Source organism: Ostrinia nubilalis, chromosome Z (assembly GCF_963855985.1).
Source record: "Ostrinia nubilalis chromosome Z, ilOstNubi1.1, whole genome shotgun sequence".
Lineage (NCBI taxonomy): Eukaryota > Metazoa > Arthropoda > Insecta > Lepidoptera > Crambidae > Ostrinia > Ostrinia nubilalis.
Window position 1 is genome coordinate 22739085 of NC_087119.1, and position 15283 is coordinate 22754367.

The 15283-nt window shown below is 38.3% G+C and overlaps 1 protein-coding gene across 1 annotated transcript in view; it reads right to left on the reverse strand.

Moving 5' to 3' along the window:
* The window catches only part of LOC135087196 (otoferlin-like), a 79209-nt gene that overhangs the window by 12724 nt on the left and 51202 nt on the right, over nt 1-15283 (reverse strand). The window contains exons 18-19 of the mRNA XM_063982035.1: nt 577-719; nt 65-414 (exon numbers count right to left, since the gene is read on the reverse strand). Of these exons, the coding sequence (XP_063838105.1) occupies nt 65-414; nt 577-719 (493 nt within the window). The remainder of the gene's footprint in view (nt 1-64; nt 415-576; nt 720-15283) is intronic.

Genomic DNA, 15283 nt, shown 5'->3' on the forward strand with positions numbered 1-15283 from the left:
TGGAATCCGCACCAATACAAAGTGTTAATTTTGTCCATGGATTATGATAAAAATGAATAATTACCTTGTAAAAAGTTTGACGACGTAATAGATGCTGATTTCAGAGATGCCTCTCTCTCACTCTTGGCGATCCAGTTCACAATGTACTTGTTAGGGTTCTTCATGACGTTTGTTCCGAGGAACATGGTTCGACCAAAAGTACCGCTGTCGTATAACTTGACAGACAAATTTGACCTGTAAGCTTCATTTAAAGGGCCTTCAAAAGTCTGAGAGATGCGTCCGTTGGGGAAATTGCAATTGGGTTTTTTATCGCAAATTATGTCAGACTTTATTGTAAGCTCATCTATTTGGAGAACAGCACACGGTTTCCTAGTGATGTTGACGTCACGGAGACCCCACCAATACACATCGACCCTGTATGATACATAAAAGTAATCAGGTTCTTTTAATAATAATTAATTAGACTGGATAAACAAAGTCTGTTTCTATAACTCATCTGTAGATACTTTACAGGTCGATCATTTAATATCAGCCTTTTTAGAAGTTCTGGGTAAGAGTAAAATTAGTTTAGATTACTTGTACGTAGTAGACTGAGGTATAAGGCTGGTTGGTAAGGATTCCACTTCTTCTCCATTTGCATCTATTTCTTTAACTCCAGACGCATAAAAAGTTTCCTCTATCGGAGAATAAATTGTGGTCTTCATAAGCCTTTCTGGAACCTGAAAATGAGAGCTTGGATCCCGTCACATATCGTTTACTTCGAAACGATAAAATTATATGTAATTTGCATCGATCTATTATGACATAAAGTAAAGTAAAAAAAGTAAAAAAGTATTTATTTCTAAGAGTGATTTATAGGCCAATAGAAAACCCGTCGCTCACTGATAATCAAATTTGCAAAATACCAGATTCTCAAGACCCCATTATCGAGTATTTTAATAAAAGATTACTTGAAATATATTATGCTACGAACAAAAATTGTCAGTCGACGTATCTATAATGTTCTATAGAGATAATACCTTAAATTTAAGCAGTATGTAAAAGGAAAGTGACATAGATAAACATTTTGCGAAACATGTAAACAATGTAGTGCTACATCTAATATGGGCCTTTACGAACAAAGCTATTATAGCTTGTACGCAGATAATTTCTATAGTGTAGGTATAGTTAGTGGAAAACACTGGTGACCCTTCCAGTTTATAGCACATGAACATTTGATTAGGTATATTCCCTATCGGAAATCTAGTCCGCGGACCTAATGAGTAAAATTTAAAAGTAACACTTTCTGATATCATTTTCATAGAACAAATAGAGCCGTTGAATCCTGGAACGCGAGTTTAAATAGACAGGTGACTCCTAAACCAAATATTGCAACTCTAATTACTAAGTTACAAAACTACTCAAAATATTATTTTGGTCTTTTCAAACAAAAGGAATTCATTAGCAATAAAATCCAATAAACTATCTGGAAGCAACAAAACATAACGAAATCATACTTTACGCAAACTTCTTGACAGTGAAAATATTAGCCTGGGCCATTCCAGACTAGTCACTACAGCTTTTTAGTACGTTTGCAACTACTTAGAGGGCATAGAAGATGGATGCCAGTTTTCTTTTAAAGATATCTTGAAAGATTTCTCAATCTCTAAGGTTCTCTAAAGGTTACAAGACTATTAAGGGAGTGAAATTATCATCAGTTGGTCAAAACCACGAAACAGTAATCTGCTTCCGTAACACAGATTACAAAACTTGGTCCCAGCAATGGTATACACCCAAGCAGGCAAATGAGGAAGAAGAACGCTTACGAGTTGTTAGAGCAACGGCATACATAATTGGAGAAGGTATATCCGTTCAAAAGTGTTTATTGCCTTGATGGTTACCCAAATCCCTATCGCTTTTTAAAAAACTGTGACGAGGATATTCCACAATCTTTGCAATTGTTACTTGATTCAATCTTAAAGAAAAGCAAACATGACAAACAGTAAAACGACAGAACCAAGTTACTTCTATCGCTCATGCAATAATATTATTTCAAAAGACAGATAGAGAGCAAGCAGGTTGCGATGTAAGCTCTTTCATGGATGAAATCTTCAATAGGTGCCTTTTGGAGATAGAAACAGCATGCTTAGCTCTAGGTGGATGCGCAATAGAAGGGTACGGATTACCAAAGCCGACTAGATCGGAAGGATTTAATAATGAATTAGGTTCATATATTAATGAACTAAACTATGATGTCCCTAGATTGCAAAGATTTGTTAACACAAATGAGAATTGCTTAACAGATGAACAAAAATTAATATACCTACAATAAAATTATAGCAAGCATCAATAAACACAATGGAAAAATGTTCTTTATAGACGCCCCTGGTGGAACTGGTAAAACTTTTCTCATTAATTTGATACTTGCAAAGATTAGAAGCAATCGTGGAATTGCCATAGCTGTCGCTTCATCGGGGATTACAGCAACTTTATTGGAAGGAGGTCGCACTGCTCACTTGGCTTTAAAGTTACCGCTTAATTTATCTATTTCGGAAACCCTAATTTGCAATATTCCAAAGCAAAGCAATCTTGCCAAAGTTTTACGTAGAGCTGAAATCATAATCTGGGATGAAAGCACTATGGCTCATAAAAAATGTTTTGAGGCGTTGAATAGGACTTTACAAGACGTGAGAGATAGTAACTCTCTGATAGGTGGCTTGACACTTATATTAGCCGGATATTTTCAGACAAACATTACCGGTTGTACCAAGGGGAACTTGGGCAGACGAGATCAAAGCATGTTTAAAAAGATCAGTTTTATGGCCGTCTATTGAAATTCTTAACTTAACTAAAAATATGCGAGTGCTCTTAAAAGGGGATATTAAAGCAGGCAACTGTTCAAATATACTACTTAAAATAGTCATATACCCAGAAAAAGACAGTTAAATTTTACTAGATTTATGCACTGTAGTTACAACAGTCCCAGAATTAATAGATAACGTATATCCAAATATACCTCAAATTCAACATAAACCTATAGAATGACTGCATAAACGAGCTATTTTATCACCCACAAATGAACGCGCCACACTAATAAATGACGTTTTGCTAAATTCATTTACAAGTGAAGAAATGATTTATAAATCAGTAGATACAGTTATACACACAGAAGACGCTGTTCACTATCCGGTTGAGTTTTTGAACACTATTAATCCAGCTGGTCTTCCATACTACAGTCTTCGATTACGAATCGGTGCAACAGTAATGTTGCTCAGGAATTTGAAACCACCTAAATTATGCAACGGCACGAGACTTCAAGTCAGGGTCTTACATCGTAATATTGTCGAAGGTATTATTTTAACTGGGTCTGCAAAGGGAGAAACGGTATTTAAACCGCGAATACCGTTAATCCCAAATTATCTTCCTTTCGAATTTCGGAGACTACAATTTCCATTGAAGGTATGTTTCGTCATGACCATTAATAAGTCGCAGGGTCAAACACTCGCGCTAGCAGGAGTTGATTTAAGACAGCCCTACTTCTCCCATGGTCAGTTATATGTGGCGTGCTCCCGCGTAAGTTCACCATCCAGTCTGGTCATTCTCGCACCATCCTCCAGAAAGACCAGAAACGTTGTTTATAAAGCCGGGTTTTCACAGTACGAGTTGGCTCGGACCGAGTCTGCTCGGATGACTACTCGGACGCTACTCGTATCGTGTTAATATAATAATCAGAGTGCACTCGGACGTCGGTACTCAATCCGAGCGGAGTCGGATCTTACTCAACTTTTCGAGTTTACTCGGATGGTTTTCAGAAAATCAAAATGGCGACAACTAAGAAAAAGTGGAATGAACGCGATAATTTGCGGTTTGTGGAGCTATATGAAGCGGAGGAACTGTTGTGGAATGCGGAGGAAGTGTTTTGGATCTTCTTCTTCAGTTTCACGTAAAAAAATATCTGATGCACCAAATTCATTACGTCTTAAAACCCATTTTCGGGTCCAAATTTGTCTCTTTCTTCGTTCTTTTTCCCTTTCGTGATTCTGAACTTCTTCTAATTTAACATATCTGCTACAACTTCTACACCTCTCAGCAGCAAATCACCCGACGTCATCTCGGATGGAGGGATACGAATGTCACTCGGACGGACCGCAGTGAACACTCGGTGTGAAAACCACCATACGAGTGTACTCCTATACGACCTAACTCGTACGAGTCCAGTCGGTCCGAGCCAACTCGTACTGTGAAAACCCGGCTTAAGGAAATTTTATAAATAATATGTTTTCTAAATACATTTCCCATATCCCGGTTGCACCAGCCACCCAACAACCGAACCACTCTTCCATGCTACTCTTTTTAGGGTTCCGTATCCAAAGGGTGAAAACGGGGCCCTATTACTGAGACTTCATTGTCGTGTCTATCAGTTGAAATTTTTACAGAATATGTATCTGGGGGCACGGCAGTGCCCCCACCAAGTCGAGCAAAAAAGCGGCACGGCCGTACCATCCTTTTCTCGAAGCAATTCAGTCCATTTTCGACTGCCTGTAACTTCGTTGTGGATAAAACTAGAAGGCTGAATTTTCATTAGCTATGCAGGCATTGTAAAGACACGGTATATTTAAAATTTCATTCAATTTGAACCAGTAGTTTAAGAATTATAACGGGTCAAAGTTACTTAATTTTGTCACTCACTGACTCACCGATCATCAAAACTCTAAGGCACTTCTAGCAGACCTAGAAGCTTCAAATTTGGAATATAAGTAGTGTTTGGTGTATGAATCAAGGAAAAACTAAAATATTTGGGGGCACGGTAGTGCAACCGCCAAGTCGAGTAAAATTTTTCAATTTCGGTCCAGTTTTCTAGATACATAACTGCTGTCTACAAAATACAAAAAGAAATGAGATTTGGGGGCACGGTAGTGCAACCGCCAAGTCGAGTAAAATTTTTCAATTTCGGTCCAGTTTTCTAGATACATAACTGCTGTCTACAAAATACAAAAAGAAATGAGATCCCATCAAAAACAATACTTGTCAAAAAAACCAAGTCTCGCAACTCAGTTGTTCTACGGTAAAAAGTTGTGAGATCCATGTAATACCAAGTCCAGGCCAGGAAATCTTTAACGTTTTACATAAATATATTGACTTGGCCATCGCATGAAAACACGTGTAAATTAAATTATTTAGTGCGATGGCCAAGTCAATATATTTATGTAAAACGTTAAAGATTTCCTGGCCTGGACTTGGTATTACATGGATCTCACAACTTTTTACCGTAGAACAACTGAGTTGCGAGACTTGGTTTTTTTGACAAGTATTGTTTTTGATGGGATATCTATTGTCGCTATAACAACCAATACTGAAAATAAGAATAAAATAAAAATAGGGGGGTCCCCATACAACAAAACGTGATTTTTGTTGTTAATTTTGTACGGAACTCTACGCGCGCGAGTCCGACTCGCACTTGGCTGGTTTTTAGTTTTCATGTGGTCAAATTTTTACTTTCATACCGACTGACATCCACATTCTCATCTCTGGATTCCAGACGAAAGCCTATAGATAGGTGCTTTAGGATTAGCCTCCACTGATAGTATTTTCCTAAGATCAAACCAAATTATCATAAATCTTTTTAATAATAACAATCATCACGGAGATGCCGGAGTGAAGTGCCTTGTAGCTTCTTATGAGGTGACTGCACTAGAGATACTCTTCAGAGCCAACCTTACAAAAAATGTAAAGTAGCGGGCAACGCTAAGGTTGGCCTCGTCCGTTTTGTCTTCAATGGAAAATGGTACTTACAACATAGCACGCTTATCACCAAGTTCAGAAGTAGTTAAAGATGGAAATACAGTGTGAGTCACGTTAAAGTGTACATATCAAAATAGATGAAACTAGACCTATTTTTATCGACAAAAAAGAGGTCAAAAATTTTTTGAGATTTTTTTTAAAAAAATTATAGAATTTTTTTTCTTCCAATTACTTATTGTAAAGAAAACGTAATAACTTTTAAACTAAGCGGTATATTCTGATAAAATAAAAACAGTAATAATGCTAAATAACAGACGATACTAAAAAATACATAAAAAAGGCCAACAAATAATAGAAAATGATACTTTTTGAAAAAAATCTGCTTTTAAATTCGTGTTTTTTTGGTTATTTGATAAAGAAGAACGGTCATCTGTGACCCAGGCCCGACAGAAACGAGCATACCTCAGTTTTTTTGTCATGTCTTAATTAGTTAAATTATATATTTTTTATATTCGAAATCTATGTATAACACCAAAATATTAACCCTTTGTTTTTGTTCAGGCGTTATACAAAAACTAATACTAAATGCCTATTTATCACCAAAATTGGTAAATGTATGTACCTAAATGTCTATTACAGCTGCTATGGAATGTATCTAGATGACCTGGAGATACAGCCGGATTATACAGGGTGGAAACGAGAAGATACAAAATCCAAAAATTCAATGTTACCAGCTTCCATAATCTGTAACCTATTATTGGTACCATTTGAAAGAGCTCGTGAAGCACTTTCAGAATCAGTAACTAGTTTTTCGATATCTTGTATAGTTTAGAAATAATCGAGTGAGATCACTTATCGTTCCATATGTATAACCACCCTGTATAATCCGGCTGTATCTCCAGGTCACCTAGATACATTCCATAGCAGCTGTAATAGACATTTAGGTACATACATTTACCAATTTTGGTGATAAATAGGCATTTTCTATTAGTTTTTGTATAACGCCTGATCAAAAACAAAGGGTAATATTTTGGTGTTATACATAGATTTTGAATATAAAAAATATATAATTTAACTAATTAAGACATGACAAAAAAACTGAGGTATGTCTCGTTTCTGTCGGGTCTGGGTTTTTTTTGTATGGGGCGTGACCGTTCTTCTTTCTCCAAAAAATGCCCCTATAACCGGTAGTTTTTATTACTTTGTATTATTCTCTATCGTATTACCTTCGTAAAACCAAAAATCGCATGTCTCTATCCCTATCACAACGTTTGCAATGATCGTTTGAACAAAGGCCTGCCACAACATTATTCTCCGCTACAGGTAGAGGCAATTTTAATTTTAACTAAAATGCTTATTTTACTTCGAAATCTTTTGTTTTTATTTGAAATCTAACTTGTCTTTATCAAAATTACAAATCTAGAGCCATTTTCAGTTTCGTTGTTAACGAAGCGTTGAATGGCGCGCCCGGAGAGGCTTAGTTTCGTTTCCTATCCTTTACACTTACATAAAATCACAACTACACATTTTCACGCATCCGTCATTTTGACAAGCCTCTAGAAAATTCGCTCGTTTGACACATTCTTTCTAGAAATTTCGATACGATTGACATTTGACACATTTCACATTCCATTATTTATTTTTGTTTACTATCGCGTTAATTTCAAATTTGCTCACATACCTACCTACGCTACGCATTTTATTTCCTACTGGATTATAAATAAATACGCAGAATTTAATTTATTTTTACCGCTAGCTCTCGTGCGTGTGTTTGCTCACCTACAATACAATGGAGGGAGTAAAACGCAAAATTAATTTTCATGAAGCTAAAAAAAGAAGCGCTTTTTCAGAGGGTTCAGGATCTATACGACCTCAGCCTAAAGGTCTCCGACTCTCAGTTTGAACAAATTTTAATGTTCATGTCTCGCATGCATTCTATTGAAAAAACAAGATCGGATTTTTTTGATACCATTGACGAGCTTAATTTGTGTTTTATGAAACATGATGAGGAACTCAAAAACCTACATTTTCCGCACTCAACTCTTTTGACGATTTGTACTGTAACATCCTTTCGGTGCAAAGCTCCATCGCACAACTAAAAGCCAACACAGAGCGTCACAAACAAGAGTTCATAAAAAAATTATCGCCTTTAGAACTAGTCTCTTTCGACGGAGCCCTTTCCAAGTGGCCCGTTTTTTACCAAAATTTTAAAACTCTTATTCATGAGAACACTGGTTTGTCTCCAGGTGAAAAGGCTTAATACCTTATAGGAAGAAGATACATATAAAAAATACCCTTATGTCCAAAGGGTACTACAAGGTTCGAGACTATATTGATGACAAGGATGCGTGGTCAGTTCAGTCTGCACATATTTGATGTACTTAAATTTGACTATTCTTACCGTTAGATAATTCCTGGCAATAAGTGGTGACTGAGTTTGTTCCGGCGTTTCTTCTCAGCACTTGCCATATGTTTGTCTCGAAGCGCTGGTAGGGCCCAAAAGATAAGGAGACATGTAAAGTGCCCCATAAGGGCTACCTTTTCTTTTTTTATTATTTTCTATTGACGTTCATAAGTGCCACTTGTGGTCTAAACTGAATAAATATTTTTGATTTGATTTGATTTGAACTTTCCGGAAAAGCACTTACAATTTGCTCGGGTATTCCACCTACTGGTGAAAACTATTACATAATTTGGAACAACCTATTAGAAAAATACCAAGACATAAGAGTACAAGCCTCTATGTATTTGGAACAGTTACTAAATTTCAAATCGCAATCTTTAGATAAAGAATAGTGTGTCATGAGTTTGAATTGTATGAGGTTTTAATGCTGGCGCGTACAATTACGACGACTCATTTTTAAAAAATCGCCTGGGCTAATAACCCCCCAGTATTTTTTTTTTCTAACATCGAACGTTTAGGCGAGGACTTGCCTATTACTTAAAATTCAGTAGACAATTGGCATGCCGCTGAAAAAGAACCTTTTTGAAATCATTCCAGAACTACAAAAAGAGCAAAAGAACACACAGTGAGAAGTTGAGAGATTTAGTGCCAATATTATTAGAAAAGAAAATTTAAATTTTTGTCGTGTTTTATTGTGTTGACCAATAAGTTATTATGTCCCACAAACGTCTGTCGAGATAATTTTCAACCACGTCATTGATTTAGGTTGTGTTTTATGAGAATCTCTACAGGTATACACGAAAAGTAATGGTCACACTTGTGAAAAATATAATTTCATCTGATGAATAGTTTTATACCTAATAAAGGATTAAACGGAAAGAAAAACAGAAGTTTTGAAGCACGTTCTTCAGAACGCGCGTAAAAATCCGCCAAACCAACGTGTGCAGCCTAAATGTGCGCGATGGCGATGGCGATCAGTAAACATTGGTTGGTTTGGCCGAACCGTCATTGTGCGACTCGCCCGAAGCATTTGGAAGAAAAGGAAGTGTTTAAAAACAAACCAGGTCGAAGACTAGTAGCCCTAGCGAGCGCGTTATTGCTTCTTTCTGTCAAGCCCCTTCAAAATAGCTTGGAATGTGCAAAGACAGCATCTGATGGGATAGTCCAAATGATGTACCTATACAATATTTAGAATTCATTCACTTATTGTAAAAAGCGTTGCTCAGGAAATCCCAGTAACTATCAAACCTTTGGTATTCCCACTTATGTCGAATTGAACTGAGAAAAGCTACATAATTTTGTTCGACATGACAAAGTGCAAAACACCAGAATGGTACCTACGTAAACTTCATAAATCGATTAAGAAAAAGGTGCTATGAACGCCATTTCGAAAGTATTCTTAGAAATTACATTCTTCTTCTTCTTCGAAGCTACACTCTTGCCAGAGTGGTCGTGGTTGTCACACTTGGTTTGGTGGCAAGCTTCACAAACGGTCGCCATTCCTCCAGTCAGTCAGTCAGTTTCATTATGATGGTGCTATTTTATCATTGGACGACTCGCCCGAAGCCAGGCCACAAACAAACCAGGAGTCGAAGTCTAGTAGCCCTAGCGAGCGCTTTACCGCTTCTTCCTGCTGAACAAATTCAAAATGGCTTGGAATGTACAAAGACAGCATCTGATGTGATAGTCCAAATGACTTACAATATTTAGAATGGAATTCATTCACCTACTGTAATAAACTGTTGGAAAAGAGCTACACGAGGAAGCCTTCCACTGCCTACAATAGAAGCTTTTCTCGCAGATGAAATTCTTGCAGAGGAAATGCCCGCAGAGTTGGAACAAGATGACGATCACTCTCTCCGCTTAAGAGAAAGTTACAAAAAGATATTTGAGAACACAATAAAGGAAAAAAAATAAGTGGTTACATCCAAAAAGACAGGTATCACAACATATTTGAAAAGTCTATAAAAGCAAAAGCAGTGGATTTGTTCCAAAGAATGAGTCGTAATAAAAATCAAGAATAGCTAAATTTCCGCGAAGTCTCAGAAATCGTAATGCCAGTTGTGCCATAAAAAATCATATAATAAGCTTAAACAAGACAGCAGCTACTACGGAGAACACATAAAAGCAGATGGCGCATACAGAATAGAGGTCTGCAGTAATAAATTAGTTCAGTCTTTACCAAAAAGAATTTCTGCAGTAATTAAGGCGAAGGGCGGTCCAACAAACTATTAATTTTTTGTTGTAAATAAACATTATAAAACTGTTAAAAACTGTTTTGATTCAGACACATGTATAATTCCTTCAAAATCAAAAAGTATCATGGGTGCTCAATACTTTTGGCCAAGGCTGTACTGGAACTTTCATGAGACACACAAACTTGTTTTTGTTTTTGTCTGTATCCATTAATTTTTTTTTTGGTTTCATGCCAATTTCTTTTTACTTACATTTTTGTTTTTTACCCGACTGCGCCAGAAGGAGGGTTATGTTTTTCGAGTGTATGTATGTTTAATATTTGTTTTTGAGTTTGCTTTGCTCATTTGTTTTTTTTTTTTGCATGTTATTATAGTGCAATGAGAGGAGGTCGTACGCGTGGTGGCGTACACACACGCGGGGGCGGCGTACGCACACGCGGGGGCGGCGTACGTGGCGGTGCTAGTGGTGGCACAGGCCGGCCATCTGTTTTGGAACCGTAATTATCGCCCTTTACTTTGTTTTGTGTGTGTGGTGCACAATAAAGCGTTTTTATTATTATCTTGATTCACTTATAATATGGTCTTAATTAAAAATGTACAATGTAATGATTAATTTTATTGTTATTCTAAGCAAAGTGAATAATTTTACTCAAGTCACTGAAATTATTATTTTAGAATAGTTTTATTTTATCAGCATTTTTGTTTAATATTGTCATACCTATATAGATAACAAATAGTTGATGCGAATGTTATTTTCATTTTAGGATGAGCAGCCTGGATATCAGGGAGGTGCCGCGAGGCAGTGGCCTGAAGCGGCCGCTCCACGCTCCCAAACGAAAGAGAATTTTGCCCTCGGCAACTGTGTATGTATTTAAATGAAACCCTTTTTTATGATTATGTGTCCATTTTAGTATTGACTTAACGTATTTATGTTTTAGTACAACATCCGAGAGCATGTGGGAGCGTGGAGCACTGACGATGCTGGGCTGCCGTCGGTTCCAATGTAAGTTATTAAATATTATTATTACATATTTTTTTAACTTTGAATATAGGACAACATAAGGTTTATTTTCTGTTCTTATACAATATTCAATTTCAGTGACATTCCAACTGATGTGCCGGGCCCCACCCCTGCCGAGGAGCCGGAGCCGGAGCCGGAGCTTGACCTGCAGGTGCCGTCACCGGCACTGTAAGTATAGAGATTTAAAAAAACCCCTTTTTTTATTTGTGTATTCAGTAATAAAATCTATAATTTCTTTAAATAGATATTTGGAGTGCGGTGGTAGCGGCGCGTCCACTCCTCGTGCTGCGGGGAGTGGGCCATCGACGCCACGGTCGAGGCTCACTCCTCGTACTGCGGGGAGTGGATCGTCTACGCCTCGAGGCGCCACGAGGCGGACTTTATTGTTGGGACGTCGCCGACCGCTGCAGGACCACGAAATCATGGAACATCTGTTCTATGGTAAGTTAATTATACAGTTTTCACCAAATCTAGCAGCTCGCCACCTTCCATCTGAGTATAGCTAATTTTATTGTTTTAATTATATTAGGAAGTGAGGAAGACTCTTCGGAGGAGGAGGAGGAGGACGGGGACGCTCTGCCGGCGCCGATTCCGCGCACGGTACGGGCGTTCCTCGAGGATGAGGTCCATGGGGAAGAAGAGATTTTTCATGGCCTCCTCCGGACTTCACCCCCTCCGTTGAGCCGCCTTCGCCCGTAGTCCAGGTGTTGCCAGCGGTCCCGGTCCTGCAGCCTACGGTCCCGGAGCCCGCAGTCGCGGAGCCCCCAGTTCCGGAGCCGGAGGTGCCGTCGGCGACGGCCAACCTAGATAAGTTTGACTTCCAGTGGAGAGCATTCACTCAACCTCAAATCGCACCTGAGTTGAGGAGGGAAACGTTCTCCGACATTAATTGTGGACCCACTACTCCGTATGCCACCCCATATGACGCTTTTGTAGCCATTTGGGATCGGCAAATTATGGAGCACATTGTTGTGGAGACAAACCTATACGCCCAACAGCTAGCGACGATGATGATTCAGTCCAACACTAATGTGCCCTAGCAGTAGGATAAAAAAGTGGGTGGACACGACTGTCGAGGAACTGTACGTGTATTTCGCCATAACCCACAGTGGGGATTGTGGTGAAATCACGTATTGAGGAGTACTGGAATTGTTCTCGTGACATTTTCAGTACTCCTGAGTTCTCGACAGCGATGAATTGTGATCGCTTCTTGTTGTTGAGTAGGTGTCTCCACTTCCAAGACAACGCGATTTGCAATCCTGGTGAGCTTACTAGAGCTCAAGCTAAATTGTTTAAAATCCAGCCTATCATTGACCATTTGAATATTAAATTCTCCCATTTATATACATTGGATCGAAATGTGGCACTGGATGAGAGTCTGACGATGTGGAAGGGGTGGTTGGACATCAACCAGTTTATTAAAAATAAAGCAACAGCAGTCTGCATCAACACTTTTGAGCTGTGTGAGTCAATGACCGGATACTTGTGGCGTTTTGAGGTCTATTCGGGTCACGAAGAAGCCTCAAATGCTCAAGCGTCCCCACCCCAGTCTCTAGGATCATACCCTCAATAGTCTTGAGGCTACTGAAGGGTCTCGAGCACCGAGGCTATACGGTATGGATGGATAATTATTATAATTCCCCTACACTATCCTTGGAGTTAAGTGCCTTGGTTTCGACTGCGTGGGGATACTACGCACGATCCGCCAGTTCGTTCCCACGGAACTGGTGCACCTTTCAAAGAGCAACATGGCTGTCGGTCAGGTGTGTGGCTGTACCTCAGGGGACGTTGATCTCATTGTATGGCGAGATAAGAACCGCGTGGCTCTTACCTCGACATAACATGGGTTAGCTACCCTGAAGTGTGGCGCCACCCTGAAACCGACCGTCATCGCAGATTATAATCTGTGTATGGGGGGCGTTGATCGTAAAGATCAAATGCTGGCGATGTATCCCGTTGAAAAGAAGCGTACTTCCGTGTGGTACAAGAAGTTGTTCCGGCAGTTGCTGAATGTGAGCACATTAAATGCCTACATACTATACAAATCCCAGCATTCAACTACTCACCGAAGTTTTCGCAAAACTTTGGTGAAGGATTTGTTGTCACGGCACTCTCTACAACCCAGGCCAACGCCCACTATTACACGCCACACCGAAACTGTCAGAAACAGACAAGGCTTCAAGCACTACCCGAAACAGTACACTGCGTTGCAGACCTCCAGCCTCCGACACCGGCGGAACTGCGCGGAGTATGGCAAGCGCGTCACATCGTACTGTAACGGGTGCTACAAAGCGCTTTGCGCTTTTTCATGCTTTGGGCCTTACCACACAAAACTGTTCAGAAACACTACACAGTAACACTTTATTTTTTACAGACATGGTATTTGTGTGCGTATGTTCAGTAACCATCGTAACAGCTTTTTGTTGTAGGTATAATTATCGCGTTTTTTTTTTCTTTTTGTTTTAAGGATTGCAGATCGCGTTGTCTTGTTTTTTTTTGTACCCGACTTCAATACTATGTACTGTTTTTTGTATGTATGTACACCGATTGGTGTATGCACTGTTTTTCTATGTACCTATGTTTGTACACGGATCAAGATTTCTGACCCGTGAACCTTGGTCCCTTTGAAAATTGAAAAACTTGAAAAAATCGAACTGCCTATCGTTTTCATTGTTTACTTGGAGATGTAAGATGTACTTTTCACGATACCTTGTATTACCCTGTGCACATGTTTGTTGAAAAACTGTATTGTTTTTCTGGTTTTTAGTGCACGTTTTTTTTTTGCTTTTTTTTTACTTTTTTTTAAGTCGGTACATACTGGAAGTCAAACCCTCTTATCTTAAATTAATTGTGTAAGCAACACATTTTTTTTTACACGAAACAACCTGTATAATTATATTATTATTATTACAAAGTAAATTCAATAACACTTCCTTTGCAGATATTGCGTTCACCGCCTTATCATTGTGATCTAAATTCCATCGAAATGGTCTGGGCTGCAATGAAACAGAAAGTAGCAGATGCTAATATTGGACATGCACCCAACGAAATACCTCAATTATTAGTGGAAAATGCTTTTAACGAAATCACTGCTAACTAATGGAGCAAATATTCCTCTCATGATAAGAAAAAGCATATTATGGAAAAGGACGAGTATTTAGAAGAACCGTTTATTATCATCAGATTCAGAGGCAAGTGATGAGGATAGTGATAGTGAAGATGAAGAGCAAAATAATTATTCATTCACATTAAGCCCTTTTGTCACAATTCACGCCGAACATAACCACAGTATAATTATTGCTAATCAAAGAACGACTTTCGAAAAGTTTGCGAAAGAAATAAAAAAGTGCGGTTTTGAAAATCGCATTTACAGATAAATTCTGTATAAACTAATATTTTTTTTCTTTTTTTTAAGTCGGTACAAACTGGAAGTCAAACCCTCTTATCTTAAATTAATTGTGTTGCGTATTGATATATTTTTTACACGAAACAACCTGTATAATTATATTATTATTATTACAAAGTAAATTCAATAACACTTCCTTTGCAGATATTGCGTTCACCGCCTTATCATTGTGATCTAAATTCCATCGAAATGGTCTGGGCTGCAATGAAACAGAAAGTAGCAGATGCTAATATTGGACATGCACCCAACGAAATACCTCAATTATTAGTGGAAAATGCTTTTAACGAAATCACTGCTAACTAATGGAGCAAATATTCCTCTCATGATAAGAAAAAGCATATGGAAAAGGACGAGTATTTAGAAGAACCGTTTATTATCATCAGATTCAGAGGCAAGTGATGAGGATAGTGATAGTGAAGATGAAGAGCAAAATAATTATTCATTCACTTTAAGCCCTTTTGTCAAAATTCACGCCGAACATAACCACAGTATAATTATTGCTAATCAAAGAAAGACTTTCGAAAAGTTTGCGAAAG